The sequence below is a fragment of the Alternaria triticimaculans genome (assembly GCF_023758025.1).
Source record: "Alternaria triticimaculans strain BMP 0046 chromosome Unknown scaffold_1, whole genome shotgun sequence".
Classification (NCBI taxonomy): domain Eukaryota; kingdom Fungi; phylum Ascomycota; class Dothideomycetes; order Pleosporales; family Pleosporaceae; genus Alternaria; species Alternaria triticimaculans.
In genome coordinates, this window is record NW_026055958.1 from 2537479 (window position 1) to 2564253 (window position 26775).

Consider the following 26775-nt stretch of genomic DNA (forward strand, 5'->3'; position numbering starts at 1 on the left):
GCGATATGCAGCCCAGCCGAGGCGATGTTGTTTTGGCGGGGGAGCCGGAAGTCTTTAAGCGTGGGGAAGGCACAGCTCTGGAGGCAGCGAATGGGAAGCTTGGACCCCTGACGTCTTTCCGCGTCGACGTGAGTCGAGATGAGCAGCACGACATGACGCCAACCTTCGTTGGGCTTTATACAGCATGGCCTCCGAGGTTGGAGAGTTTTTTCACTATTTACACATCGATCTAGGGCAACATGGCTAACGAGGGGTTCGCGAAACCATGGCTGGAGGTATGTCAAGTGGGAGTATATGCATCAGATTGTTCTAATGGGTCGCGTAGTTCGAAGAAGAGTTCGGCGAGCGCATGCTCCTGAAGCCGCCTGTTTCGAGCATGACCGAGCAGTTCATGCGATACGGTGGCCTCATGGCCTCGAAATATACCTTCCCTGCGCCCGACCCTTCTGTAAAGACCGAGGACACAGTCACCGACGACGGGACCAAAGTGCGCATATACACACCTGATGGATATACCGGTGGCAAGCCAGTGTGCATGTACTATCATGGTGGTGGCTGGGCTATGGGCGATGTGAACGGCGACGACCCATTCAGCAGAGCGATCTCGAAAGCCGGTGGCATAGTGGTTGTATCTGTTGAATATGGGCTCGCGCCGGACAACAAGCATCCGGGATTGCTGAACGAGTGCTACAAGGCCTTGGTGTGGGCGTTAGGCAATTCGAAGCGACTCAACACCGCTGAGGGGAGATACCTCACTGCAGGAGTCTCCGCTGGAGGCCAACTGGCTTTCGCAACTGCGCTGAGAGGCCAGGACGAGAAGTCGGGCGAACTTGTTGGTGTTGTTGGAATTATACCTGCGACTGTCCATCCAGATGGTGTTCCCGAGGCACTCCGGGCGGGTTATACATCAATGGAGGATCATGATCAGCACACCATCAACACTTCGGGGGCGATGAGAGACTTCTGGGCTGCCTTTGGTGCACCACCAACAGATATATACGGGTCGCCGCTCCTTCACCCAGGAATCAAAACCTTGAAGAAGGTCTACCTGGCTGTTGCGGGCCAAGATACATTGAGAGATGACGGCATGCTTATGAAGCGTATGCTCGATGATGCGCAGTAGGTCTTCTGTTTCGTTGCTTTACTATTGCTGACGTGACTGCAGGGTACCTGTCAAACTCGACTACTACGATGGCTATCCACACTTCTTCTTCGCCTGGCCTTCGCCCAAACTCGATGAGCCGAGGAAGCAGTTCTATGACAACCTGGCTGGAGGAGTGAAGTACGTGTTGTCGGAGTAGCTGTAGCTTGATCATGCACATTTGATCAGCTCATATGCATTGTCTTATGGTATAGAAACAGCACCCACAACTCATCTGGGTGGATGCGGTTGCACCTGAGGTACATCGCGACGAGGCGGAACAATGGGCCACTACCAAACGTTGTTCATCAACCTAGAGTAATCCTAGTCTCTTCCGACTTGTTGTGTTCTCAGCGTTGATTAGGAGCACACCTACACCGAGCTCTGTATGCAATGTTGTCGTCGCCTCTCTGGAATGAAAGCACGTTGTAGAATTCGTACTCCTGGTTCTCTTTGTCACCATCTACTGGTATCTCGAGAGCTTAGTCGTGTCTCTCGGTTGCGTCGACCCGGTAGTTGTGTTCATCCAATTCACCTAAGTCGTCCGAACTGTCAATCCACCGCTCGTTGGAGTCGTACGTGGCGTGAAACGGCCATTGGTATCGAAACATGCTTCTCTGAAACACCTTCTCCTCGAACCAGCAAGACATCTCTTTCCTAATTGTATTACCCTGCGAAATAGCGAAAAGCTCCATCGCCTCGCCCCGCTTGCACGCCATCTCTCCTGTCAAGCGCAGCAGACCAGAGTATCTTGACATATGGCCCCGGAGAACGACTACCTTAGGCATGTTAGAGGTTTCTCAGTCAAACTAGATTTGCATAACAGTTCAAGAAACCTGAATGCAACTTCCGATATGGCTTGCGGAGAATTGCTAGTGTGGCTGCTGGAAAGAACTATGCGACGGCTACACGAGCCGATGTGTGATTTAGTCGTATTGGCTTCGCTGATAAGTCACTTTGAGACCGTTGGAATGCCAAGCTCATTGGCCGTTCATACGATACGACTACTTATCTGTCAAGTATTACTGATCCTGCGCAGGAGCTGGGTATTCCCACTCGATAATCTTTTGCAGTCTTCCAAATCCTCCAGGTTTCCCGAGACCCAAGGCAGGGCCAAAGCTTCGGGAATAAACAAAGCACTGTCAACCACACCAGGCCCAAGATGGAAGTACATAATCTTGGTATTGTCGTGGCGAACCGAACAAAAATCCGTCTGGAAATACCGGAGAAAGGCGGCATAAGACACCCGTGCAAGCGGATAAATCGTGTTCTTAATGAGAAATTTCCCGACCGTTGTGAGGGCATATCAAGTCTGCATAAAACTGAACCCTACCGAAGTGGACGTAGGATTTCGTTGAAGGATACTCGACATAGTTGCACATGTGGGGCCACAACGGCAGATCTGGGGCTCTTCCGTGGTTGGAAGACATCCAAATCCTAGACAGCGCACTCACACTGCCAGAAAACCCATTCATCGAGGAAGAAAACAACGCGTCTGCTCAGTATATGCTCTTGGTATGTCCAGGCTCTCTTTGCCCATCTCAACTGGGTTGAAGTTTTGTAGTCACTCGCAATACACAATGTTTTGATTTCTTCCTCGCTGCGATGGACGTAGCGCCAGACTGGCACAAGTGGAGTTGTGAAACTTGACTGCATCCAACAAGCGAAGTGCATCTAGATTGTCGAATGTGGCAAGTGGCACGGCAGCTCTCGAAGAGTCCACGGATTCCGACAAGAGCTAAGACATCTCGGGTTAGTCGAGGAGACGTGCACTGAGTCTTATCTTAGACAAGCTCAGGGGTTCGTATATGGAGGATCGCTCAAGCATTGACACGCACGCTAGCAAATTTCTTGGACCCTGCTTGATCCCATGAACTAAAGGTTAGCTTCAATGCAAACAGCAACAGCAACGTCTCAGATGTCCCGGTGACCCATATCGCAAAGATGGCAGAATTTGACGGTACCTAGGTATCCATCAAGGGGACTTCCGTCCTCTGGGCCATCCTCCAAAACCTCATGGTCAGCATCAATCTCGATAATACGACGTTTGTCCGCGCTCCTGCTAGCGCACGACCCGAGGTAGATAGCTCAGCCAAAAAGGGATCCAACTCGTATCCCTTTTCCGCCCGTTCGAGCCGACACGACGCCCAGTTCGGCAGAAATGCAAGATGAACGCTCCTATTAAACTGTTTCCCCCGAAGCCAAGAGGACTTTCTTTCTTCTCACAGGTCTTCCAACCTCGCAATATAACCATTACACTCGTTTTTGAAACAACCAATTAATACCACACTCTTTTAATATTTAATAATGTCTTCGATCATCCGCACCGTTCTCGCGCTCAGCGCTGCCGCCGCCGTCGCCGTCGCTCAAGACCCCAACTCCCCACCCCCAAAGCTCGACGCCCCCTGCGCCGATGCCGTTATCTTCATGGCCCGCGGTAACACTGCGCCGTACCATGACTACCGTACATTCCCCTTCGCCGACGCTACGTGCGCCAAGCTAAGGGCTGAGGGCAAGACCTGCGACTACATTGAGGTCGTGTTCCCGTACGGCGGCGACTACTGCAAACAAATTGGCGAGGGAGTCCGCAACGGTCTTGACCAGATCACTGCTTTCAACAAGAAGTGCCCGTGCACGCACCTCATCCTCAATGGCTTCTCTCAGGGTGCCTGGATCATGGGAGATGTCCTTGCTGGACCTGGTGGATGCTCGCAGATCACCACTGGTCTCGACCCTGCCGCGGCTCCTGGTAACGCTAGTAAGTATCCTTGACATGACACACTCGAACCTTGGACTGTGCTAATGTGGTAATTTAGTCGCTGCTGCTCTCCTCTGGGGCGATGTCAAGCACGAGGCTAACATGCCATACAACGTTCTTGACGGCTCTGATCTACAGAAGAACGGTCGCGACGCCACCTCTCTTGCGCGCCTCAACCGCTTCTCCTCCGTTCTGCGCTCTTACTGCTCTAAGGGAGACCCGATCTGCGCCAACGGCGACGACGTCGAGAAGCACCTGAGCTACTTTGAGAAGTACACCGAAGACGCCTCGAACTGGGCCGTTGGAAAGCTCAATGCCGCCGCCCCTCTATGTGCCGCCCCCACACCTACGCCCAGCGCTTCTTCTTCTGCCGTCGCCTCGTCTGTTCGCGTTGCCGCTGTTGCATCTTCGAGCGCTGTTACATCTTCGAGCGCTGCTGCTTCTTCGAGCGCTGCTGCTTCCTCTGGCGCTGCTGCTTCTGGCTCTGCTGCTTCCTCCGGCGCTGCTGCTTCCGGCGTTGCTGCTTCCTCGGGCGCTGCTGCTCCCTCTGGTGCTGCCGCTTACTCTGGCGCTGCTGGTTACCCTGGCGTTGCTGCTTCCTCCAGTGTCGCCGCTCTTCCCACTCAGCCTACATCTCCAGTTTACGTTGCTCCCTTCACTGCTCCCATGTCATACAAGGCTATGTGCGTTCCCCGCATCACGATCAAGTATCACTACGTTTAAGAGTAAGAAGGACGGAAGATGTAGCGGAGTAGACGTAGTGTCAGCAGTAAATAGGTGTAGATCGATGAAGGCACTATGAAAAAGAATGACCGTCGTACTCGACGTCTGCCTGGACTTTTGGTTTTCGTGCGTGATGAGTGTTTTCCGTCTGCTCTGCAAGTGCGCTATGAACTCTTGTAGAGCCCGATGGTCTAATCTACGAACGTCTAGCCTGGAACGTAAACGTACCTGTGAGCCTCCCGTATCCCCCGTATCCTGTTTCCTAAATAAATCTGGACAACACAATCTACTAGAGACCCCTTATCCTGTGAACCACTAGCAAATTCGCTGTCAAATCTGGCATATCCTGGCGCTGAAAGACATGCACAAGACCGCTATTCATATTAGGTGTGACGTCGGGGTTCTTGATGTTGAAGCTATCTAGGATGAATTCATTCATCCTCATCCTGGGATATGCGAGAGAACGCTCTCGATTTCCTTCGCTAGACTATCCAACTCTAATGCCACATCATTATATACAGCGGTCTGCAGTCTTCCATCCGCAAGGTCTGTGCATTCCACGACAAAGTCTGCTTCGAGACACTTCCGCACCACGCGTCGATAGCGATCACCGAATGGTATGTATACTCCATTGAGGAGCCTTCGAGCAGCGACAGCATTACAGGGGTCGCCAGACTGTCGCAAGTCTTTGAGGGACTTACGATGTGCAAGCTCGAGTAGTGCGTGCCCAAGGCTTGCGAGAGGGGCGTTGCGAATGCCCAGGAGCATCTGGAGCTCCTGACTGCGAGATGTTGTTGCAGTAGGGTCGGTCCCTGCCTGACCGCGCGAAGCAATCTTTTTTGCTGGCAGTCGTTTCGCTAGATGCAGTGTGCTATTCTCGAAGGACGATGTGCCAACATGAAGCACATCGCTCAAGGACCATTCTTCTCGGAGCCATGACGTGCGGTTATACTGGAGAACACCCATGGTCAAACCATAAGCTGTCTGTAGTTGCTGTTTCATTGTCATGTCTTCCAGGCACTCGCTCACGGGACGACTGCTCAAAGCTTGGGCTGGTAGACTCTGGTCCAGACCGCTCTTTGGTCTACTGTAGTAAACAGCATGTTCGTAAGCTGCAGATGTACTAAGATAGCCACGGACAGTTCCCATGTAGTTACGACAGCACCGGGATTCCTGCATCGGTCTGGAGTAGTTGTCATCGCAGAGATGGCAGCATACGCTAGAAAGACCTTCAAGCTCCTGGTGAGATTCGATATCGTGTTCCTCTACGAGATCTTGCGTGGTCGTTGAATCTGGTCGCACCATATGCGTACTATCATCCACAGTAGCCACAGACTGTTTCATCCTTCTGTTTCGCATGTGCTCTGAACAGATTGGCGCTACACTCTTGACATGGAGCCAGACATACTGATCTTGGGATCTGTACTGGTCAGCACGAGTCTAGATCATTAAGCTTCGAGACATACTTGGTTGATATAAGCGACCCTGAAGCATGGCACCTGATAGCAACGTCCATATGAACAGCGTCTTTCATGTCCATCTGCGCGTCGACTCGCATCATAGCAGAATGGCTGCCATGGCTTGTGTTTGAGCAGGTCCAGGCTTGCTCAAGGCCTCCTGCGAGCTGTTTTGATGCCAGATTGATTGCGTTTACCCGCGGGGGGAGCGGAAGAAGTCCTTTCGCTTTCTTGGCCTGGCCTTTTGCTGGAATGGCAAGTCCTGTGGACAGCAGATGCGAAATCTCACCAACCCAGTCCCTTAATTCTTTTAGCTGCGCTTCATACTCCGACTCGTGTACCGTCAGATCTACGGCATTCTTGATAGATTTCCCTTTCAGCATTGACGACCTGGGCTAAAAAAAAAGAGTCAGAGTCAGGTCTCCAGCAAAGTAAACCCACAGCTCACCATTGCGCTGGCAGATGCTAACGATTCAACACGGATCAGTGACTCGCTTGCTCGGTTGAGCAATGCAGAGATTTCGTTGAAGATTTCAGCAAACATAGACGCTGATTTTGCGCCCAGCATTGTACCGATGTATGTCGCAATCTCCTCCTGTTGCTCCGTGGATAGGCCATTGGTCTGTATGTAACCCCATGGGTCATCGTCCTGAATGACGGGGGTAAGAAAGAGCCGAAATGTGGTTCGGAGTCGGGCTTGAATGACGTGATACTTCAACCAAAGTCGCCGCGCGACTTCATGGCAATGACGCAGAGTGTACAGACGTTTGTGCAGCGACTGATAAGCTTTAGCTGCGCCTATGAGTATTGGAACAGCGCCGAGTGCAACACCCGTAAGTTCCAGTCCGCTCATCGCAAATTTGGGCAAATCTTGGTTGGATCTCTAGCTCTTAGATTCAGCTTTTGGGCAATTGGGGTCTCTCTCAAATTTGACTATGTCGTAGAGTGCACGGCGTTCAAGTTCAGTTGGCATCGGGGTGTGCAGTCAGATAAGAAGCAGCCATTGTATCGAATAGGCAGCTGCGCATTGCACAGCCCCTCAACTTCGACGCTTCGCCCCCACCATCACGCCACGTCCGGTGAAGGCGCTTGCAGAGTCTGGAACAGTCCACAAATACTTTTGGCGACGTTTGTCGCGCGAAGGCATCGTGTGTGTTAAAGCATTCATTACCTACAAACGAATATCCACCTGGGCACTCTTCCCGAAATCGCGCCAATTGTTACTGCAATCATGAACGTGGATCCACACGCCGACTCTTTCGGAGAATCTACAACGGAATCCAGCGGGGTGCGAGGTCGTGATCCATCAGCGTTGGCCGCTGCGCAACACGCAGAGCTTGACGAGTCCAATCGCCAGGAACGAGGCATACTTCTTTCATTGCACGATACGATTCTGAAGAACTTCCAAGCTTTTCTTCGACTGGTGCATGCTGCCCAGCACCCGCAAAACAGCGAGACAGTAGCGGGGGATCATGCAACAGCAGTAGTCTTTGGCGATGAACCTTCTGAACACCCGCTTCAGCTGTTGGGACTCAAGGACTCCGATCTGAATCTTACCATTTCGTCACAAACAGCAACCTTACAAAGAGCATTCATCCAATTCTACCTATGGGGTCAAGAGTTCGACGTAAGCAGTGGTGCACTGGACAAAACACTGGCAGTTATAAAAGATCTCCGACAAGATGTCATTCTTGTGTTGTTGCAGTTGTGCGATGCACTTTACCATGGTAAACATCTTGACTTATGAGCGATTAGTGCAATACCTTTTGTTGGCTGACCCAAATCAGGTCTTCTTCTTCTTGAGTCAAACCCAGAAACACTTGATCGGAGAACATACCCAGAAACCATACGGCTACTAGAAGTCGCAAAGTCCTACGTTGGAGAAGATGACTATCTGGGCGTCGACAACACATCCTACTTCACCATTGTGGATGAGATCTCGACATCCCTAGAAGGACTGGGAGATTTGAGCTTCTGTCTTGAAGCATCAGCCATGGAATCGTTCGTTCTTCGAGGAATACCGAGGCCACCGCACGAGGTTAGACAAGCTCGCATGCCTCCAGTGTATGAAGAGATGATGCAGCACCGATCTCCGCACGCTGTCCCAGCCGCGATAGCGCATCATGCAACGGAAAATTACACCGAGTCCATGAAACTACGGGGATTGCGAATTGGAGAAAACGAGACAGAGCTACAAGCCGAGCCTGATAAGAAGGGGGAGTCGCTTCTTCTCACAAACATTGCTGATGTCGATACACAGACAGTTTCGCGTATCAAACAGCTGCCAGAGTTTCCCGAGGCAGGCGTCGCGAAATACGTTCCCGGGGACGCAGTTCACATTACAGAAACAATCAATAATAAGCAAAAGAAAATGAGGCTTTATATCGCGTTTAGCTGCAGGACCACAAACTCAAAGATAGAGTATCAACTAACGACAGAGAAGGGCGATACTAGAGTGCTCTACATGAACGGAAAGTGGTTTCCTCAGGCCAATGTCCATACACGCAAGTAGCCGGCTTTTGGGAAGACTCCGTTGAAACTTCACCTACACTGTAATACCCTACCGTAAGAACGTATTATTAGACCTCAAAGTATCGTAAATACAGCTTAATATTAAAGTTCTTTAATAAAATATGGCACTTACTATAATTCTTGGTGTTGTTGGTATGTTTGTCCCTTTGCTAATAAATGTTTTGACTGTGCCCTCTTTTTGCCCACGCGCCGCACCATTTCAAGGTTACTCTCCAGGGCTAGCATACACAGTGCAATCTCTTCTTCTTGCCCGTGGAGTCTGCCTATCAGCTAGAAAGACAGCGTCGCGCGAAAGAAGTCGAGCTAGACATTTGGACCCCGCTTCTTCCTTCCCCGCGCGCCACGCACCCAGCAACTCCCAAGCTTCACCTCTAGCCAAACGTTCTCAGCCAGCGCGCCATGTCGGCCACCTTTTTCCGTATGAACGGCTTAGCTAGGCCAAGTCAGCAACGGTGCCCTCATGGTGCCGGCATGACTCGCAGCACAACCCCTGCAGTCTTTCCTGTTCTGGCGCGCCTCACAACCCGTTGCATACATAGCTAGAAAGCATGCGAAGCGCAGAGTAGGTATTTATACTCTTCTTGGGATCCAACATAGTCCTCAAGCTATACCGAAAGCCACACAAGAGATACCAGGAAAGATTCGTGATCATGAAGGCCGGCCAGTGGGATCCGTAAGTACAGAGTAGTCATCACTGTGTATGAGATACTGATGAGACATACAGCAAGCAGCAAAAGGTCGTCGTAAATGACGTACCGAAACCTACCGAAGCACCAAATCAGTTTCTAGTCAAGATACAATCAGCGTCATTATGTCATTCAGACCTGCTCATGGCCATGAGGCCCGATTACAACGTTACCTTAGGCCACGAAGGAGTCGGCTACATTGAGTCCATCGGAGCGGGAGCCAGCGACAAAGGCTTCAAAGTCGGTGATGCTATCGGATTCAACTACTTCATCGGCGCGTGTTTCGAATGCGAAGGGTGCATGATCCACAACATGCGATGCGAGACGGGTAACCAGAAACTACAAGGTTTTGTGTCGGATGGGTACTTCGCCGAGTACGCGGTCGTTGATTGGCAGAATGCAGTCAAGCTACCCGAAAACCTCGATATGAGTAAGACTGCACCGCTGTTCTGTGCAGGTATCACAGCATTTCATTCGGTGGACAGCTGTGAGTTGAAGGCGGGCGATTGGCTGGCGGTTATCGGGTGCGGCGGTCTTGGACAGTATGCGATACAATATGCAAAAGCCGTAAGTTTGGGCAGAAAGCTGCGCTACGCATGGCGACTGACAGTAGACAGATGGGTATCAAGACCATCGGTCTCGATATCAACGACAACCAATTGGATGTTGCGAAAAAGGTTGGCGCGGAAGCTGTCTTCAACTCCGTGAAGAACAAGGACTATCTCGAAGAGATCAAGAAGCTCACAGGAGGCAAAGGATGTCACGCAGCGGCGGTTTATAGCGCATCGAATGCAGCATACGCAGGCGCTCCAGATGTCTTGAGAACAGGCGGACTACTCATGGTCATTGGAATCGCACCGAAAGGATTGGACTTCATCAACACCTTCGACTTAACAACAGGACGGTACCGCATCAAGGCCGACAGCACGGGTATTCCGCAGCGAATGAAGAAGGCTGTGGATTTCACTGGCAAGCACAGGTATGTTACTTCTTTTGACATGTGAAAACAGTTTCTGACCTTCCGCAGCATACAACCAGAAGTCGAGTTCCGCAAGATTGATGATTTGCCGCAGATGGTCGCTGATATGGAGGCTGGTAAAGCGGAGAAGAGACAGGTTGTTGTATTCTAGACACGTTATTTATCTAGTCCAGCATTAATTCTACGATATCAACTGAGGACCGTCATCACGATGCCTACATACTGTGAGGCGCTCATACCACTGATCAGCGATCAATTGTACAACATGACATTAAGCAGCCTGCTTCGATCGTGCCACTGGGGGTACCGCTATATACTAGACCCCGCACGCTGAACTTGGCTTGCTCCGTTTTCCTCGGTCGGTTATGCAGGGTCACTGTTAGTGGCTGTACTTGTGGAATACACAGGTACTTTAGGTTCTAGGAGCCGACAACCCAAGAGCCTTCGACTTTCTTACACGATCACCAACTACATGCTAAGATGACCTACAAGACTATCGATGTATGCTCTCCGCCCTTTTTGTTCTACATGCATGACTAACACTTCAGCAGCATGATTTCGCAAACCCCGAGTTTGAATGGGACAAACAAGAGAACTACCAGCGTCTGTCCATCCTCGTCACTGGAATATATCATGTACTGAAGCTCTCTTCTAGCCTGTATAAAGCTCTCCTTCTTCTTTCGCAAGCGCCCCGATGTTACCGATGAGTTCTTCAAAAAGCATTACAACCACATCCACTCCGATCTCACTGTCGCATGCAAGAAGTTCCACGCAGTCAAGATACAACGCTACGTACAGCACTACCAATCACCAGAGCTCAGAAGTAAATTGCAGAGCTTGGGCATGGATCTACTAGACTACGATGCTTGCAGTCAAGTCTGGGTGAAGAAGTGGGAAGACTGGGAGGCTTTTGCCGGGAGCGACGAGTACCGGGCTGCACTGATGCCGGATGCGGAGAAGTTTATGGATCTGGAGAAGGGAATCCAGGTCATGGCTGGGTGAGTCTTTCTTTGTTCCTGTTTTGGCGGGTAATGTCGGCGAGGTTGGTGGTTAGTGTGAACTGGTTTGCTGATGAAATGAGTCTAGACATGATATGATCTGCTTTGGAAAAGCGATTCCTGATTGCGATGCTACGGATGGGATTACGCGCAGAGCGGATGCGTAGTCTGGGCGCCAAGTAGACATAGTCCGGGATGCAACGTACTAGGCGTTGTAGTGGATTAGAGCGGAAGACTACCATATCTATCTATTTACACATGGTCTCTCTGCGACTAGATAACGTCCACACTGAATCAGTCCATCATGTCTCTTCCATGCCTTGATGCAGATTTACGGTTTGCAAACTAATCTATTCAGCTCAACCAAACTAGCCCAACCCTTGGCCAACTCCAGGACTTCAGCATCGTGGTGTCACATGTCGGTCTCGTCTAGCTCAAAGTCCACAGTACACCCTGTATCTCGCACGTGCAATGATGGTCATGGTTGCGATCTCGAGGTGAACGCCCGGATGTCGGAAATAAGCTTTCACGCATAACTCAGTACCGACGGAAACGTTGTTCCAGGTGAAGACGATCCTCACCCCTTGATCGCCCACTATCACTTCCAGTCAAGCGCCATGATGTGGCGCAATTCTTCTCCGCAGTCAGTCTCGGATACCCACATCCACATCCACTACCCCGGATTTCCAGAAGGTGCAACAAAATGCTGAAATGATGGAGGAATCTAGCCAATAGAACAACCCAGTGGCATAATTAGCTGTGCTTCTGTGTATCCGAGATGCGGGGCTGGAGGAAAGTCCAGGTGTCGGACCAGTGGCTTGATGGGATGTGACCTGTGCATGTCTACAAGACCCGGCGAAGGATATATGCAAGCCATGAGTGGGCTCTCTGCGACGATCTCTCACCCCAGTTACACAAAGTCGCACCTGCATCAGGCGGCTTCTTTCACCAAACCATCATGGCAGTAACAGCCATCCACGAGAGCGGCCTGCGCCGGCCATCGGACGAGAAGAGAGACATTGAGCAAATCGAAACCGTTGCAGCGACACCACCACAGACATTCGTCACCCCAGATACAACCACTATAACACCAAAGACATGGCTCGTCATCTTCATCCTGTCTTCGACTTTCGGTCTTTCTTTTTGGCCTGTACCTACCACCTCAGCGATGATGGCTCGACTTGCCACTCAATTCGGTGCTCCGACAGCGAGCGCGTGGTTCATACCCGCTTACACAACAGCCAACGCGATTGGCTTCCTTCTTGCGGGCGCGAACTCCGATCTGTTTGGAAGGAGGTGGTTCTTGTTGTTTGGTAATGCATGTTGTTGCGTCGGTTTCATCGTGACCGCGACAGCGAAAGGAGCAGACCACTTCACAGCTGGACTGGCTATAACCGGATTCGGAGCTGGATTTGCGCAGATGGCCATGTGTAGCATTCCTGGTGAGTGAGCTGCGTTGTGTTTTACATGCTAGTAGGTCTGACTGTTACAGAACTTCTACCGAACAAGTTCCGGCACATTGGTATCTGTCTTTCGGATGGCTTCGTCTTCCTCATTGTCATAATTGGTCCTATTGTTGGAAGAGTGAGTGCAGTGCTTCGACCTGCTGGGCGAAATAGCTGACAATCGTTCACAGTACGCCATCGACGTCAATGCGTGGCAGTGGGTATACTGGGCTGGTCTGATTGCTCAATCCATATCCTTTATATCTCTTTTCTTGCTCTACAAGCCACCGAAGCACCCCAAGGGCGTTCCATGGTCCGAGGCAGTCCGCGGCCTCGATTATGTGGGCACTGCACTCATTGTCCCAGGCATCTGCCTTGCGCTTGTTGGCATCATCAACACCACATACAAACCAAGCTCAGACGTAACCGTCATTGCACCCATGGTAGTCGGGTTCGTCCTGATCGCTGCATTTGGAGTCTGGGAGACGCTCTCGAACACTCGCTTCAAACTCTGCCCGCCACACCTATTCCGGAGCCACAAAGGAAGGGAATTTACGGCGCCTTTCATCGTAGCGTTCATCGTCACCATGTTCTACTACTCGGTCAACATCATCTGGCCGACAATGGTTAATGTCTTCTACCTGGGCCCGAACGTGTCGCGGAGTACCGAGTTGCTGCTCACACTGCCGCCGAATGTAGGCCTTGTTTTCGGATCACTATGCCTCATGGCTTTCGGCAACGTGATCGGACACTGGAAATGGACGTTGATCGGTACCTGGACTGGCATGGTGCTTTTCGGTGCTTTGATGGGCCTTGTCACCCCGTTCAACCAGAACTTGATGATCGCGTTCTGCTGCATCAACGCTTCTTTCTTCGGATGGGCACAGTACGAGTCCATCGCATTTACGCAGCTTGGCGTGCCACAACAAGACCTCGGTTTCTCAGGTGGCTTGGCGGGTATGGCTCGTTACGCAGGAGGATCGCTGGCTCAAGCCATCTATACCACTATCCTCACCAACACCCAGACCACTCGCGCTGCTGCGACGGTTCCCGCTGCAGCTGTGAAGGCGGGCATGTCGTTGGAGAACGCGCAAGCTTTACTTGCCGCTATGCCCCTAGGCGCAGCCGCCATCGCCGAAGTGCCAGGTACAAGTCCAGAGGCACTAGGCGCGGCTTCTTTGGCGTTCCAATGGAGCTATGCGCACGCGCTAAAGATCGTGGCACTCAGTAGCCTGAGTTTTGGTATCGTAGGATTGCTCTGCATCTTCTATTGCGAGGATTTGACACCGAAGATGACGGACAAGGTGGAGGTCTTCCTCGAGAATGACGTGTACGCGGACAAGAACGAGTTCCACTGAGCACATAGAATGCTGTAGCTTAATTGATAATCTGAGTCTCCTCATACCATCTTTTGCATATTGTTGGACATATCGATGATGCGGTCGTGTTGTGTTGGGTGCGCAAGATGAGTGTCAGGGGACGCTTACCTTCTCGCCCGGCGCGTCGCCGACGTCATGGACCCTGCGAAAATGTCTCGTCACGTCTTCCCGTCGTTCCTTCCTCCACCACGACATTGTCCTATGAGCTCCTCATCAGACGTCGACGCGCCGCGCACATGTCGCATACACTCAACGGGCCCCTCAATCTAGATTTTGCATACCCTGAATCGGCGACGCGTCCAAAAGAGGTTGGGATGACTCGAAAACGGCTATATTCTCGGGCCCTCCTCGCGGCAACCCCACAACTCATGGGTACCGGATGGCCCGCCGAGGCGACCGGGCCTCCTTCTGAATTCCTCGTGATGCGACGCGGGATCTTCAGAAGAGCGCTGACGATCTGTAGAGTGTAGAGCGGCTGTTTGAAGTTATGCGCGCGGTAGGTAGCTTACGCACAAGTGTCCGTACTACTGACGTTTAGTACACCCCATGGGCAGTATGGGAAAACTCCCGTAGGAGAGAACTCATCTAGACTTCATGTCTCCACTATCGCAATCCCAATCGCAACCCCACCTTCCATACTGGTCGCCCATGCAAAGAGACAACATGTAGTCTCTGCAAGGGCTAGTTTTTGGCACACGCCGTGCCGGTGCCTTATCGCTTCGCCCTGCTTATAAGCTTCATTATCCTTGAGGCCTCACTCTTCTCAAAGCTCATCCTTAGCACGTCTTGAAGAATGTCAAAGTCAGCTGTCGTGTTTGGCGCATCCGGCGTGACCGGTCAGTAAACCCCTCAAAAGACTATAGATGAGCTTCATACTGATAATGATCATGCAGGATGGTCCTTCGTCAACGAAATCCTCTCCGACTATCCCGAGAAGAACATATGGAAGCGAGTTCATGGACTCAACAATCGCCCCCTCGCCCCAAACCAGACGCAATGGCCAGAGGACCCGCGCCTAAACCTGGTCTCTGGCATTGACCTACTCGCGCATAGCCAAGAGAGTCTCAACAAGGAGCTGGTAGAGAAGATACCGGACATCGGGGAGGTAACGCACGTATACTACTTTGCGTACAAGGCGGGCATGGATGTACAAAAGGAGTTGGACGAGGCTGTGGAAATGTTTTCCAAAGCGGTGACAGCTATGGATAAGCTGTGCCCGAACTTGGAATACGTTGTGTTGCAAATCGGCTCGAAGATCTGTAAGTTCTATCCCATTCTTGTGATGGTGTTGGACACCCAAGACTAACGTACATTAGATGGCTGCCATCTCCTCGCTGCACTTCCGTGGTTCGATGAAGTCGCTCCTCCGGGCACCACCGGGCCCAAACTCCCTCCACCGCCGCTCAAAGAATCCTACCCCCGCATACCCAGCCCGTACGCCGAGATGCTGTTCTACCACGCACAGAACGACTGGATCGCCAATTACGCCAAAGACAAGAAATGGAGCTGGATCGAGACTCGTCCCGATCTCATCATTGGCTACGTGCCCAATCAGAACTTCTACTCGCTGGGTACATCCTTGGGTATCTATCTGAGCCTCTACAAGGAGATCCATGGCGAGGGTGCTGAATGCCCATTCCCTGGCAACCAAGGAGTCTGGAAAGCGCTGAGCAACGATAGCTCCAGCGACATGATTGCGCGTCAAACCATACACCTCACACTCTCCCCCAACACCAAGAAGGGAGAGGCCTACAACGTCGCCGACTCCAAGACACCTTCAAACTGGGAGAAGAAATGGCCTATTCTGTGTTCCTACTTTGGCCTCAAGGCCACTGGGCCTGGTGCCACTCCCATTGATGTGCGCAAGTTCATCAACGACAACATGGAGACATGGCTGGCAATGGAGAAGAAGTATGGGCTACAACATGGCCATGTGGACGGTGGTCGTGGACTTCAGATTGCCGAATCGATGCTCATGACCAAGTTCGACTTTGATCGTCAATTCGATATGACCAAGATGTACTCAACAGGATTCACCGAGGAGAGGGATACGAGGCAGACTTGGGGAACTGTCTTTGACAGGATGAGGAAGGCCAAGATTATCCCGTAGCTATGAGACGTGACATGCCATGCAATCGTGCCGCACAATAGTGTGCAAAGAAGGAGGATTTTTAGAGGCATTTCTATAGACTGCACTACTACATCCAGCGCTCTGATGAAGAGACAGCAATGAAAACTAGAATACCTATTGAAGTCCTACCCAAACAGCTAACTGACAGCTCAATAGTTCATGTTAATCATGATCGTCTTCGGTTCCGTAAACGCCCTCAGCGCATGGACGCCACACTCCCTGCCCAAGCCACTCTCCTTGCTTCCACCAAACGGTGTCATGGTGAACATCAAACTCACACAGTTGACACCGACCATACCCGAGTCAAAGTCACTTGCGACGCGCAACGCCTTGTTGATATCTTGGGTGAATACACCAGCCATGAGGCCAAAGTTTGTGTTGTTCGCCAACTGCATGATCTCTTCCTCCGTCTTGAAGGACTTGACGACAGAAACAGGGCCAAAGATCTCTTCGCAGTGGATCTCAGAAGTGGGATCGACATCGGTAAAGACGGTGGGCTCGAGGTAGTAGCCCGATGTGCCGATGCGCTTGCCACCGACTGCGAGAGTGCCTCCGCCTTGTTGGCCGCGCTCGATGAAGCCTTGTACGCGCTTGAACTGGGCTTCGTCGACTAGAGGCCCGATGTTCGTTGATGTCTCGTCTGGGTCGCCAATCTCCTTTGTCTTGTCCTTCATCGCTTGCTTGTACTTCTCGATGAAGGCCTCGTAGATGCCTTCTTGCACGTAGACGCGGCTGGCGGCGAAGCAGACTTGGCCTGTGTTGGCAGTGATGGCATTGGCGGTCCAGGTCACCGCGTTGTCGAGGTTGCAGTCGTCGAAGACGACGGCGGGTGACTTTCCTCCTAGCTCCAGGGTGACACGCTTGAGGTTAGACTTTGCGGCCATCTCTTGGATCTTCTTTCCTGTTGCAATAGATCCTGTGAAGCTGACCTTGCGGATGCGCATGTGGCTCGCGATCAAAGCACCGGTGCTTCCATCTCCAGAGAGGATCTGGAAGACACCAGGTGGGAAACCGGCTTCTTTGATGAGCGTACCGAGAGCCAGCGACGAGAAGGGTGTCTTTTCTGAGGGCTTGAGAATGAAGCAGTTTCCTGTGGCGAGTGCCGGAGCTGCCTTGAGGCCAATGGTGCCGATAGGACCGTTCCAAGGTACAATGCCTGCGGTGACACCGAGAGGCTCGTTGCGTACGATCTTGAGGAAGCCGTCTTCCTGGGGCCAAGACTCGCCGCCGAACTTGTCGATGAAGCCAGCGTTGTATCTGAAAACCTGGAGTAGCATCAGTAGACATTCTTACGTCTTCGGAAGCTGTACGCACCTCTGCGCAAAGACCAATCTCGAAAGCACCAAAGGCTGCTGGCGCACCGAGCGAGATCCTTGATAACTGTGCGATACCCTCTGCGTTCTGCTCGATGAGATCTGCGAACTTGTTCAAGATACCTCGGCGCTGATTCGCGCTCATCTTCTTCCATGCTGGGAACGCCTTGTCCGCCGCATCAACTGCAGCATCGACATCTTGTTCACCTGCTAAGGGCACGTCATCTGCAAGCAGCTCGCCGTTCTTCGGGTTGTGTAAGGTGAGCTTCTTCGGCGACTTTGAGTCAACATACTCATTGTTGATGAAGATTTGCTTTGGTAGGTTCTTGGCAGAGTATTGTAGTGTCATTATGGGCGAAATATGAGGAAGAATATCGTAAGAAAGCACGAAATGTAGGGTCCATGAAGGGTATATTAAACTTGTACTCGAGAGACGGCGCACGCGTATGAAGCGCTGGCTAAGTAATCTCACCTCTTGACTAAAGTGGTAAGTCTCAACCACGGAGGTATGCAGCCTGGTGGCGGTTGTTATCGGCTGCGCGAACGCATTGCAGCCATAGGTAGCACTGCATGAGGAGAAGTTAGCTTGGCGACGACGTGGTGTCGCAAGACCGTTTGTCCGGAATGATGGCGATGGCGCTCGCGGTTTGTTTTCCGTGTCTTCGGCGCGTGCACGCGTCGAGTCAGCGTCTCCACTTTCCCCGCATCGCCCCGCGTCATGCTGTGTGACGGCCATGGCGAAGCTGCGTACGACAGCTTTGAATCATGTCGATCACACGCGCAGGTTGAACGAGAGTCATGCCAAATGCTGTAGAGTTAGAGTTCGCGACGATGCCTACGAGCGTGATCCATATTGCAGGTGGGATCTGCTTTTGACGTAAGAGTGGAAATGGTCACCGCTGAAGCAAACCGCGACGTGAGGAAGCATGACGGCTATGCTTGGAGATATTTCAAGGGATTGCCAATCAACCATCACTACAAGCTGCCAACTCGGAAGATGCTTTCCTAGTAAATGCGGAGAAGGCACACACGGGACGTCTGCGTTTTCGTAAGGCGGCTGCTTGAGCTACTCACCTAAATGGACAGTATCACACCGATAGCCTATATTATACAACAGTGCAATTGACATATCGACTACTATTGCAATTTGATTTGTCGACCTGCTATCCAACTCCTAATTGTCACATATATGCAATACTTCCAAAGGGGGTCTTGATCACGAACGCTTTTCCCAAGATGTCGAAGAAGGTCGCTTTGATCACCGGCGGAGCATCAGGCATGGGCCTAGCTGTTGCAACAGCTCTCTCGAATCGGACTGACCAAGACTGGGAACTCCATCTCCTGGACATGAACGCCGAAGCCGGCAAACAAGCAGCTAGCAAGCTGAAGAATACCCAGTTTCACCAGACAAACGTCACTGATTACTCTTCACTTGTCTCCGCGTTCGAAGCCAGCTACAGCCCATCTCAAAGGTTAGACTTTGTATACGCGAACGCCGGTATTGTGGAGCGCGACAACTTCTATGCGAAACATGACCTAGATGGTCGACCTCCTCCACCACCAAATCAGCTAAGCGTAGACATCAACTTGAAAGCGGTGATCGACACATCGTACCTGGCTTTACATTACTTCCGCAAGGCCATGGCAAAGCATGGGAACTTGGATCCCGTGTTGGTCATGACAGCGTCTTGTGGGGGACTATACCCATCAGAGTTCTGTCCGATATATAGTGGAGGCAAAGCCGCCGTTATACAGTTCAATCGCGCCATCACCGTCGCATACCACCACGAGGGGATACGCACATTTACTACGTGTCCAGGAACAGTCAACACTGGTCTTTTGAGCCAGGAAGAATGGAAGTCTTTTCCCCTGGATTATTTCACACCCATGGAAACGGTGGTCGATACTGTAGTCAAATTGGTAGACGGAGGCGATATTGTGGACGCCAAAGGTGTGAAGAAGACTGCGGACGAGCATTGGGGGTTGACGGTGGAGGTGAACGGCAACAATTTCTACTTCAATGCAGGACCGGAGTTTTGCGATGATAACATGCGGGCGATGATGGCGCACACTAGCATGGCGAAGCAGCTAAGTAGATTTGAAGGAGGCAAGAAAGACGGTGCGAACGGGGCTTGAGATGTACATAGATATACAGCAAATGTCGAACGGATTCCATACACTTCTAGAGCTTGGAATGGCGTCCTGATGCAAGTCTCATACCACCATCCACAGCAATGTCTTCCCCATTAATGTATGCTCCTGCTGGGCTACACAGGAATACCATGACGCCAGCGATGTCCTCTGGCTCGCCCAGCCGCTTTCGCGGATTGTTATCCTCCAGCTCTTGCTGCCCGCCCAGCATCTCGATCAGCCCGTTTGCGAGTTTCGAGGGGAAGAAGCCCGGTGCGACGGTGTTGGTTGTGATATTCCTGGGCCCGAGTTCGACAGCGAGCTGCCTTGAAAGGTGGTGGGCTGCAGCTTTGGAGATGCTGTACATGATAGTGCCGTGCTCACCGACGTGGGGGACGGTCGTGCCGGCTGTGGAAGAGACGATGATGACGCGTGAGGGCGATTGACGGGTACCGGCGCGTTCAAGCAGGGGTGCGAAGCTGTTGGCGTTAGGAGCAGCTCATATATCGTTCCTAGCGGATACACTTACAGTCGTGCCAGGTTGAAGACACCGCGAACGTTGAGGTCGAGCACTTTCTTACTCGACCAGTCTGGTGTCGGATCGAACGGCCCTCCCCATGTGGCTCCCGCGTTGCACACGAGGATGTCCAACTTGTCGTCTGTCTCCTGCACCTTCTTGACTAGTCTCTCGATGTCTTCTGTGTCGGCGACATTGGCAGCGACTCCGACTGCTGTACCAGATACAGGCAGCTTGTTGAGCTTCTCGACGGCTTGGTCGATACCTTGCTCGCCTTCGTTTTTGCGCGCAGAGATGAAGACTTTCTTTGCGCCGGCGAGCAGAAACGCGGTCGCAGTATGGAGGCCGAGACCTCTTGAGCCTGGTGATATCGATTAAGACGCGTTCGTGTTAATTGTAGTGGTATTGCTTACCTCCAGTGACGAGCGCGACCTTGCCGTCGAGGCTGAACATGCGGTTGAAGTCTTTCAATTCAGACATGGTGGTCAATCCCCGGCGTCAAGGAAGAAACAGTACGATAGCAAGCGAGGAACGGTCTCGCGATGCGCCATGTTGATGAACAGTCTGGGGTACATACGCGCCTGGGAAGCTCGGTGTGTGGAGTTCGATATCCTCGGGAGGAGCGGACGCGTCTGTGCACCCCCGCGGATACCTCGTCTACCGGCTGCAGCAACAACGCCTCCCCATGATTAATCCTCACTATAAGCCATTCTCTCATCATGAATGCATCTGACTTCTTCGCTGTGTGGCTTGAGAGCGATTGTCGTCGTCTCGCTTTCCCCGTCTACCCTGATTGAGCTTGCCATTCTCGTCCCCTACCACCATCACAATGCCGTTCGCGTCGCCATTCCCAGTACTTGACATTCCAAAATGCAACCTGCTCGATTATCTGTTTCCCCAGGAAGCAGCGCCTTCAGACACACCGATTTGGATAGACTCCAAAGATACCGACCAGCACTTGACACCACGATCGTTGCTGCAATGGTCAAAACGGCTGGCCTTGGGTCTGGATCGCATTGGGAGTAAACCAGGCGAGGTGGTCATGATCTTCACACCAAACCACATCTTCGTTCCCGTAGCCTACCTTGGAATTGTGGGGTCGAAGCGGATCTTCAGCGGCGCGAACCCAGCATACACCGTCTCTGGTAAGTATCATGCAAGAACAGCAGGGATTATACTGACAGCTTCCAGAGATGATACACCAAGTTGCGAATACGGAGGCAAAGTTCGTTCTCGCGCACCCAACTCTCATCAAAGCAGCCGTAGCAGCAGCGAAAGGTGCCGGTCTTCCAGAAGGCCGCGTCTTCCTCTTTTCAGACGAGCCTTGCGCACCGGTCGAAGGCTGCAAAGACTGGAGGGACATGTTGCCATCCCCGGCTGAGAGCAAGGCATACAATTTCCCGAAGCTTTCAGAACAAGAAGCAACCACCACAACAGCGACGGTAAACTACTCCTCCGGCACCACCGGTCTACCCAAGGGCGTCGAAGTAAGCCACTACAATCTGATTGCGAACCTCGAACAAACAATCTTCATAAGATATCTGAATAAGCCATGGAACGCGAATACCCGGCCTCAGGAAACATGGATCGGGTTCCTACCTCTATATCACGCTTACGGGCAGCTCTACACCATAGCCATGGCACAGAAGCTGCAGATACCTTGCTATATCATGAAGAAGTTTGAGTATGAGGAATTCTTGCGGGTGATTCAGACTCACAAAGTCACACATCTGCAGGTTGCGCCGCCAATTATGGTCATGCTCAGCAAGAGACCAGAGACGGCGAAGTACGATCTTAGTAGCGTAACTGATATCCTATGCGGTGCCGCACCACTGTCAAAGGAACTCCAGAATGAGATCAGCAAGAAGCTACAATGCGAGATCGTCCAGGGCTGGGGTATGACGGAGGTTACTTGCGGAGCCATACACGTGCCAGGAGGTACTGTAGATGAGTAAGTTCGTCCTCGCCATCTCGCCACTCGCTTCTAATCAGCCACAGCTCCGGTAGTGTAGGCCAGCTAGACCCCAACTGCGAATGCATGCTTCTCGACGACGACGGCAACGAAGTCTCCGAAGGACAGCCAGGCGAACTTCATGTTCGTGGTCCCAACATATGTCTTGGCTACTGGCGCAATCCAGACGCGACTAAGGAGTCTATCTCACCAGATGGATGGCTCAAGTCTGGAGACGTTGCTATCGTGAAGAACGGATGGTTCTGGATAGTTGATCGAAAGAAGGCTAGTCACTTTTGCCTTTCAACACTCACGATTGGAACGAGTGCTAATACTACCCAGGAGCTGATAAAAGTCAACGCTTTACAAGTTGCACCCGCCGAACTGGAAGCCGTGCTCCTCGAATTCGACCCAATCGCCGATGCGGCTGCCGTTGGTATCACGCTTGATGGGCAGGAATGGCCACGTGCATACGTCACGCTCAAGGACGAACACAAGGGCAAGACAGCCGCGGAGGATATCCACAGGCACATGAAGATCAAGGTCGCAAAACACAAGCAGCTTGTAGGGGGCATCGTGTTCGTGGACGAGGTGCCGAAGTTGCAGTCTGGGAAGATCATGAGGAAGGTCGTCAAAGAATGGGCGAAGAGGGACGCTGAGAAGATGGGCAAGGCTAGGCTCTAGACAGCGCTGTACTATAGTCATTATCTGCACGCGATATCAGCGATAGCGTATCTTTGGATATTCCGTATCCGAACATGATGCGTCTGGCACTCATCCGCTTTCAAAGTACCTGCAATGGGACCAACACCACACGAGCATGAACAGACAACACCCGACGCCTGATCATGAGATCACGCGTGTACACTGCACCTGCATTTTGCATGAATCAGTGTTCTTTACTAAACTCAGCTTTCATGACATGTCGCTCTGGCCGACTACCCCCGCCTTCCCCACACATCCCAAAGTGGGCAAGCGTGACCTTGCCAGCTTTGAGTTCATGCTGGATCGCACCTGAACTGCCCCGCGTAAGTACATCCGCAACCCCTCAGCAGATGCACACCCTTGACACCCATCATGCCGCCACAAGCATCACCGTAGTCATGCATCTCGGCCTGGCTAATGCAGCAAGACAGTGCGCGAACCCAGACGCGTTCTCGTACCGGTCGCAGCGCCTGCGAAAACCGGCCTAATCTATGCCGCATGCCATGCACCAACCGGCGTGCGAGGAGGTGCACAGTGAGATGTGTGAAGACATCCGAGGCGCGGTTAAACACTCCAGAGATGTTGGTTCGCCCCGATACAGTGGTCGGGCTGCCTCGCTATCTTCTTTATGTTGATTGAGTAGCATCTTCAAGCTCTATCTACTGTCTTCGAGGCTGCATCTCAGCATACCCTATCGACTTTGTCCTTCTCGCTTTTCGTTTTATCCCTGTGATCACGTATCTGTCACTCTCCTTTGGGATAGCACCTACCAGTCTTAGCAAGCGCCACGATGGGGGGCTCGGAGATGCCAAACGGACTGAACGTCAACGGCTACGGTCACAACTACGACTACCCACCATCGCATGTTGATGGACCCTACAGAACCCTGAATCAATACCATTCCAAGCCAGCCAAGCTGCGAGTGGCATGTGTTGGCGCGGGTGCATCAGGGCTGTGTCTAGCCTACAAGATGGAGAAGATGCTGGAGCCTGGATCTTGGGAGTTGACGTTGTTTGAGAAGAACGCACAGTTTGGCGGAACATGGTACGAGAACACCTATCCCGGCGTCGCATGCGATATTCCATCGCATGACTACAACTTCACCTGGGACCCGAAACCCGACTGGTCGACTTTCTTCGCAGCAGGGAAGGAGATCCAGGGGTATTTCGAGAACTTCGCCGAGAGACATGGAAGCAAGAAGTACATGCAATTGAACAGCAGGATCGAGCAAGCCAACTGGAATGATGAGGATGGGTGCTATAGCCTTACCATCAGGAATCCCAAGACTGGTTCGATGAGGAAAGATTGGGCGCACGTTTTGGTGAACGGTTCAGGTGAGTGCTAGACCAGCGCCACATTTACACGCCTAACAGATAGTAGGTATTTTGAACAACTGGAAATGGCCAGATATTGAAGGTCTTCACGACTTCAAGGGTCCCGTCCTCCACTCCGCGTGCTGGGATCACAGCGTCGACTTCACAAACATCAACGCTGCCGTTATCGGTGTTGGTTCGACCAGCGTCCAAATCGTACCATCACTTCAAAAGGTCGTCAAGGGGTTGGAAGTATACATGCGGAGTCCAACATGGATATCGCCTCCTTTCGGCGCCGGCGCACTGAACGATGACCTGCAGAAGGGACAAGACGTCGACCCTGGACAACGGCAGTACACTTTCACCGAAGCCGACATCAAGAAATTCAAGGAAGACCCGGAGTATCACTTGGAGTTCCGGAAGAAGATCGAAGCAGAGATCAACAGTTTGTTCGGGATGTACCAGCAGAACTCAGAACTCCAGAACCAGTTCAAAGATGTTATCACCAAAGAGATGCACCGCCGTATGGGGCCTGGCCACGAGAAGCTGAAAGAGTTCATAATCCCCAAGTGGTCCGTTGGCTGCCGGCGCATCTCGCCCGGAGACGGCTTCCTGGAGGCTTTAGTGCAAGACAACGTAACTCCAGTCTTCGACGGCATCGAACGAGTAGTTCCGGAAGGTATTAAGACTAAGGACGGCAAGATCCACAAACTCGACGCCATTGTCTGCGCCACTGGCTTCCAGGTCGCATTCCAACCCGCCTTCACGGTTCGCAACGGCTCCAACGTATCCATAAAAGAAGACTGGACCACCGGCCCGAACCTCTACATGGGTGTATCCGCTCCTCGATTCCCGAACTTCTACACTATAGTCGGACCCGGCGCGACGTGGAGTAACGGCACGCTCTTGCCGTCGATCGAGACAACCGTAGAGTATAGCATCAAGTGCATGAAGAAGATGCAGAGCGAAGGCATCAAAGCTATGAGCGTGAAGCAGGACGCGCTAGATGAGATCTACGCGCATTTTGATGAGTTCCACAAGACGACAGTGTGGCAAGAAGAGTGCCGGAGTTGGTTCAAGAACGGGCAGATCAAGAACAGGATCTATCTGTGGCCTGGTGCCGTAAGTAACCTTCAGCTTTTATGTCGCGCTTCCTTCTATATATCCCTGTCCCAATCAACGGTGGTGTCGCGCATACCCGACCTTATGCGCGCATCTCCTATCAACCCCGCACAAAGCTGTTCGCGACTGACTCATTCAATGCAGACGATACACTTCCTCAAAACCATCAAGACACCGCGCTGGGAAGACTACGACTATGTATACAGATACAAGAACCGGTTTGCTTTCTTAGGCAACGGCGATGTGAAGGCGACGGCAATGAAGGATATGCATGGCTTGAGCCCCTATATTCGCAACTGGGACCACGAATGGGACGTTGACTAAAGGCGGCCGAGCTGACATCTGTCAATGGGTCAGGCGTACCGTCGCTTGTTGGTACTAGATCTGGGCCCGGATTTCGGGTTGTTTTCTTTCCATTGGCATCCGAGCGTGCTGGGCGTTACCCGTCAGGGCTCATAATTTACTTCTTTTCTGACAAGCTGCTACTTTTTGGTTCATTTGCATCGCGCATAGCATGCGTGCCCATCACTTCGGCAATTCCGAATGGTTTGGAAGAAAGTTAATATTGGTGACTGGCAGCTCCCACAGCCCTCAAGACCCCTCAATCGCGCACGGCTTCTGTCGCAGTTCGCTAGGACCTGGTGTGCGTGTCAAACTATAGTGACTATGGCTAGCCTGATTGCGTCCATGGATGCAGGCGTCGGATGCTCGCTTCCTAGTCCCAATAAGAACGCCAAGAAGCAAACATCACGATGGTTACAAGCTCCGAGACTCCGCCACCCCAATCGCAAGCCTTGACCCCGCTCATCTCGACGTCTTTCGACTCATGTACCCCGGATTGAAGACTCACTCTGCCCTAACACGAATCGTGATTTCCCGACTACCGTCGCATAGGGACGACGCCACACTGCGCTATGGCCTGCAATTGGGCTTTGGGTGAATGCAGAGCAGCCCCAGACTCAGCTCAGATGCGAACTACTGACGCCATAGGTTCATGTGACGATGGCCTCGAAGCGACAGAGTGACTTGTTCCTCCAACCAAGCGATCCGCAATGCACTCCTACGTCAACTGTAGGCTTCTCCGCAAAGATCGGCTCAATGCCGGTTAACGAGCGTGTGGAGAGGGAAATTAAGCCATGCCGTAGGTTTGGCCTTGAGCACGGTGTTCTCGATTCTGCAAGCACTCGCTCTTCTGGGGTCATGATTCGTCAGATCCGGTACGCAGCTCGTTCCGAGCATGTCGAGCCGACAGCATTACTAGGTGCATGTCATTCGGTTGCTAGATTTACGAAGAAGCTTGCCAAAAGCCAACGTGGTCGCATAGCTTGGAGGCGCCCAGTACAGTGAAACTGCGGGGCCCCACCTCCACGACTTGAAGGCCTAAACTTCTCCAAAAATCTAGCGGTTAACGTTTAGGGCTAGATTAGGCCTGGGTCACTTCATGCTCGTGGAACTCGGAGTTTAGGCTTGACAGTCGTCCTCGCTGTCCGGTCTG

At 52.1% G+C, this 26775-nt stretch overlaps 11 protein-coding genes across 11 annotated transcripts; 9 read left to right on the forward strand and 2 right to left on the reverse strand.

Annotated features, from left to right (window-relative positions):
* Nucleotides 1-5: 5 nt before the first annotated feature.
* On the forward strand, nt 6-1301 carry J4E78_000829 (uncharacterized protein; the record flags this gene model as incomplete). The annotated part of the gene is made up of 3 exons (XM_049361490.1): nt 6-128; nt 326-1119; nt 1166-1301. The coding sequence occupies 3 exons, from the start codon at nt 6-8 to the stop codon at nt 1299-1301; spliced, it is 1053 nt and encodes a 350-aa protein (XP_049226773.1).
* A 2147-nt stretch (nt 1302-3448) lies between these two features.
* On the forward strand, nt 3449-4622 carry J4E78_000830 (uncharacterized protein; the record flags this gene model as incomplete). The annotated part of the gene is made up of 2 exons (XM_049361491.1): nt 3449-3899; nt 3958-4622. The coding sequence occupies 2 exons, from the start codon at nt 3449-3451 to the stop codon at nt 4620-4622; spliced, it is 1116 nt and encodes a 371-aa protein (XP_049226774.1).
* Nucleotides 4623-7310: 2688 nt separating this feature from the next.
* J4E78_000831 (uncharacterized protein) lies at nt 7311-10427 on the forward strand (the record flags this gene model as incomplete). The annotated part of the gene is made up of 7 exons (XM_049361492.1): nt 7311-7806; nt 7867-8396; nt 8987-9053; nt 9209-9284; nt 9336-9864; nt 9915-10276; nt 10325-10427. The coding sequence occupies 7 exons, from the start codon at nt 7311-7313 to the stop codon at nt 10425-10427; spliced, it is 2163 nt and encodes a 720-aa protein (XP_049226775.1).
* A 329-nt stretch (nt 10428-10756) lies between these two features.
* On the forward strand, nt 10757-11278 carry J4E78_000832 (uncharacterized protein; the record flags this gene model as incomplete). The annotated part of the gene is made up of 3 exons (XM_049361493.1): nt 10757-10777; nt 10828-10911; nt 10943-11278. The coding sequence occupies 3 exons, from the start codon at nt 10757-10759 to the stop codon at nt 11276-11278; spliced, it is 441 nt and encodes a 146-aa protein (XP_049226776.1).
* Nucleotides 11279-12232: 954 nt separating this feature from the next.
* Nucleotides 12233-14077, forward strand: J4E78_000833 (uncharacterized protein; the record flags this gene model as incomplete). The annotated part of the gene is made up of 3 exons (XM_049361494.1): nt 12233-12716; nt 12767-12858; nt 12911-14077. 3 exons carry the CDS (start codon nt 12233-12235, stop codon nt 14075-14077), a joined length of 1743 nt encoding a protein of 580 aa, XP_049226777.1.
* Nucleotides 14078-14891: 814 nt separating this feature from the next.
* On the forward strand, nt 14892-16208 carry J4E78_000834 (uncharacterized protein; the record flags this gene model as incomplete). Its single annotated transcript, XM_049361495.1, has 3 exons — nt 14892-14934; nt 14992-15357; nt 15415-16208. The coding sequence occupies 3 exons, from the start codon at nt 14892-14894 to the stop codon at nt 16206-16208; spliced, it is 1203 nt and encodes a 400-aa protein (XP_049226778.1).
* Nucleotides 16209-16378: 170 nt separating this feature from the next.
* Nucleotides 16379-17891, reverse strand: J4E78_000835 (uncharacterized protein; the record flags this gene model as incomplete). The annotated part of the gene is made up of 2 exons (XM_049361496.1): nt 16379-17494; nt 17544-17891. 2 exons carry the CDS (start codon nt 17889-17891, stop codon nt 16379-16381), a joined length of 1464 nt encoding a protein of 487 aa, XP_049226779.1.
* Nucleotides 17892-18778: 887 nt separating this feature from the next.
* On the forward strand, nt 18779-19678 carry J4E78_000836 (uncharacterized protein; the record flags this gene model as incomplete). Its single annotated transcript, XM_049361497.1, has 1 exon — nt 18779-19678. One exon carries the CDS (start codon nt 18779-18781, stop codon nt 19676-19678), a length of 900 nt encoding a protein of 299 aa, XP_049226780.1.
* A 46-nt stretch (nt 19679-19724) lies between these two features.
* Nucleotides 19725-20669, reverse strand: J4E78_000837 (uncharacterized protein; the record flags this gene model as incomplete). The annotated part of the gene is made up of 3 exons (XM_049361498.1): nt 19725-20151; nt 20202-20550; nt 20603-20669. The coding sequence occupies 3 exons, from the start codon at nt 20667-20669 to the stop codon at nt 19725-19727; spliced, it is 843 nt and encodes a 280-aa protein (XP_049226781.1).
* Nucleotides 20670-21018: 349 nt separating this feature from the next.
* J4E78_000838 (uncharacterized protein) lies at nt 21019-22824 on the forward strand (the record flags this gene model as incomplete). Its single annotated transcript, XM_049361499.1, has 4 exons — nt 21019-21334; nt 21381-22140; nt 22188-22425; nt 22483-22824. 4 exons carry the CDS (start codon nt 21019-21021, stop codon nt 22822-22824), a joined length of 1656 nt encoding a protein of 551 aa, XP_049226782.1.
* An 811-nt stretch (nt 22825-23635) lies between these two features.
* J4E78_000839 (uncharacterized protein) lies at nt 23636-25604 on the forward strand (the record flags this gene model as incomplete). Its single annotated transcript, XM_049361500.1, has 3 exons — nt 23636-24179; nt 24226-25280; nt 25425-25604. The coding sequence occupies 3 exons, from the start codon at nt 23636-23638 to the stop codon at nt 25602-25604; spliced, it is 1779 nt and encodes a 592-aa protein (XP_049226783.1).
* Nucleotides 25605-26775: the final 1171 nt, after the last annotated feature.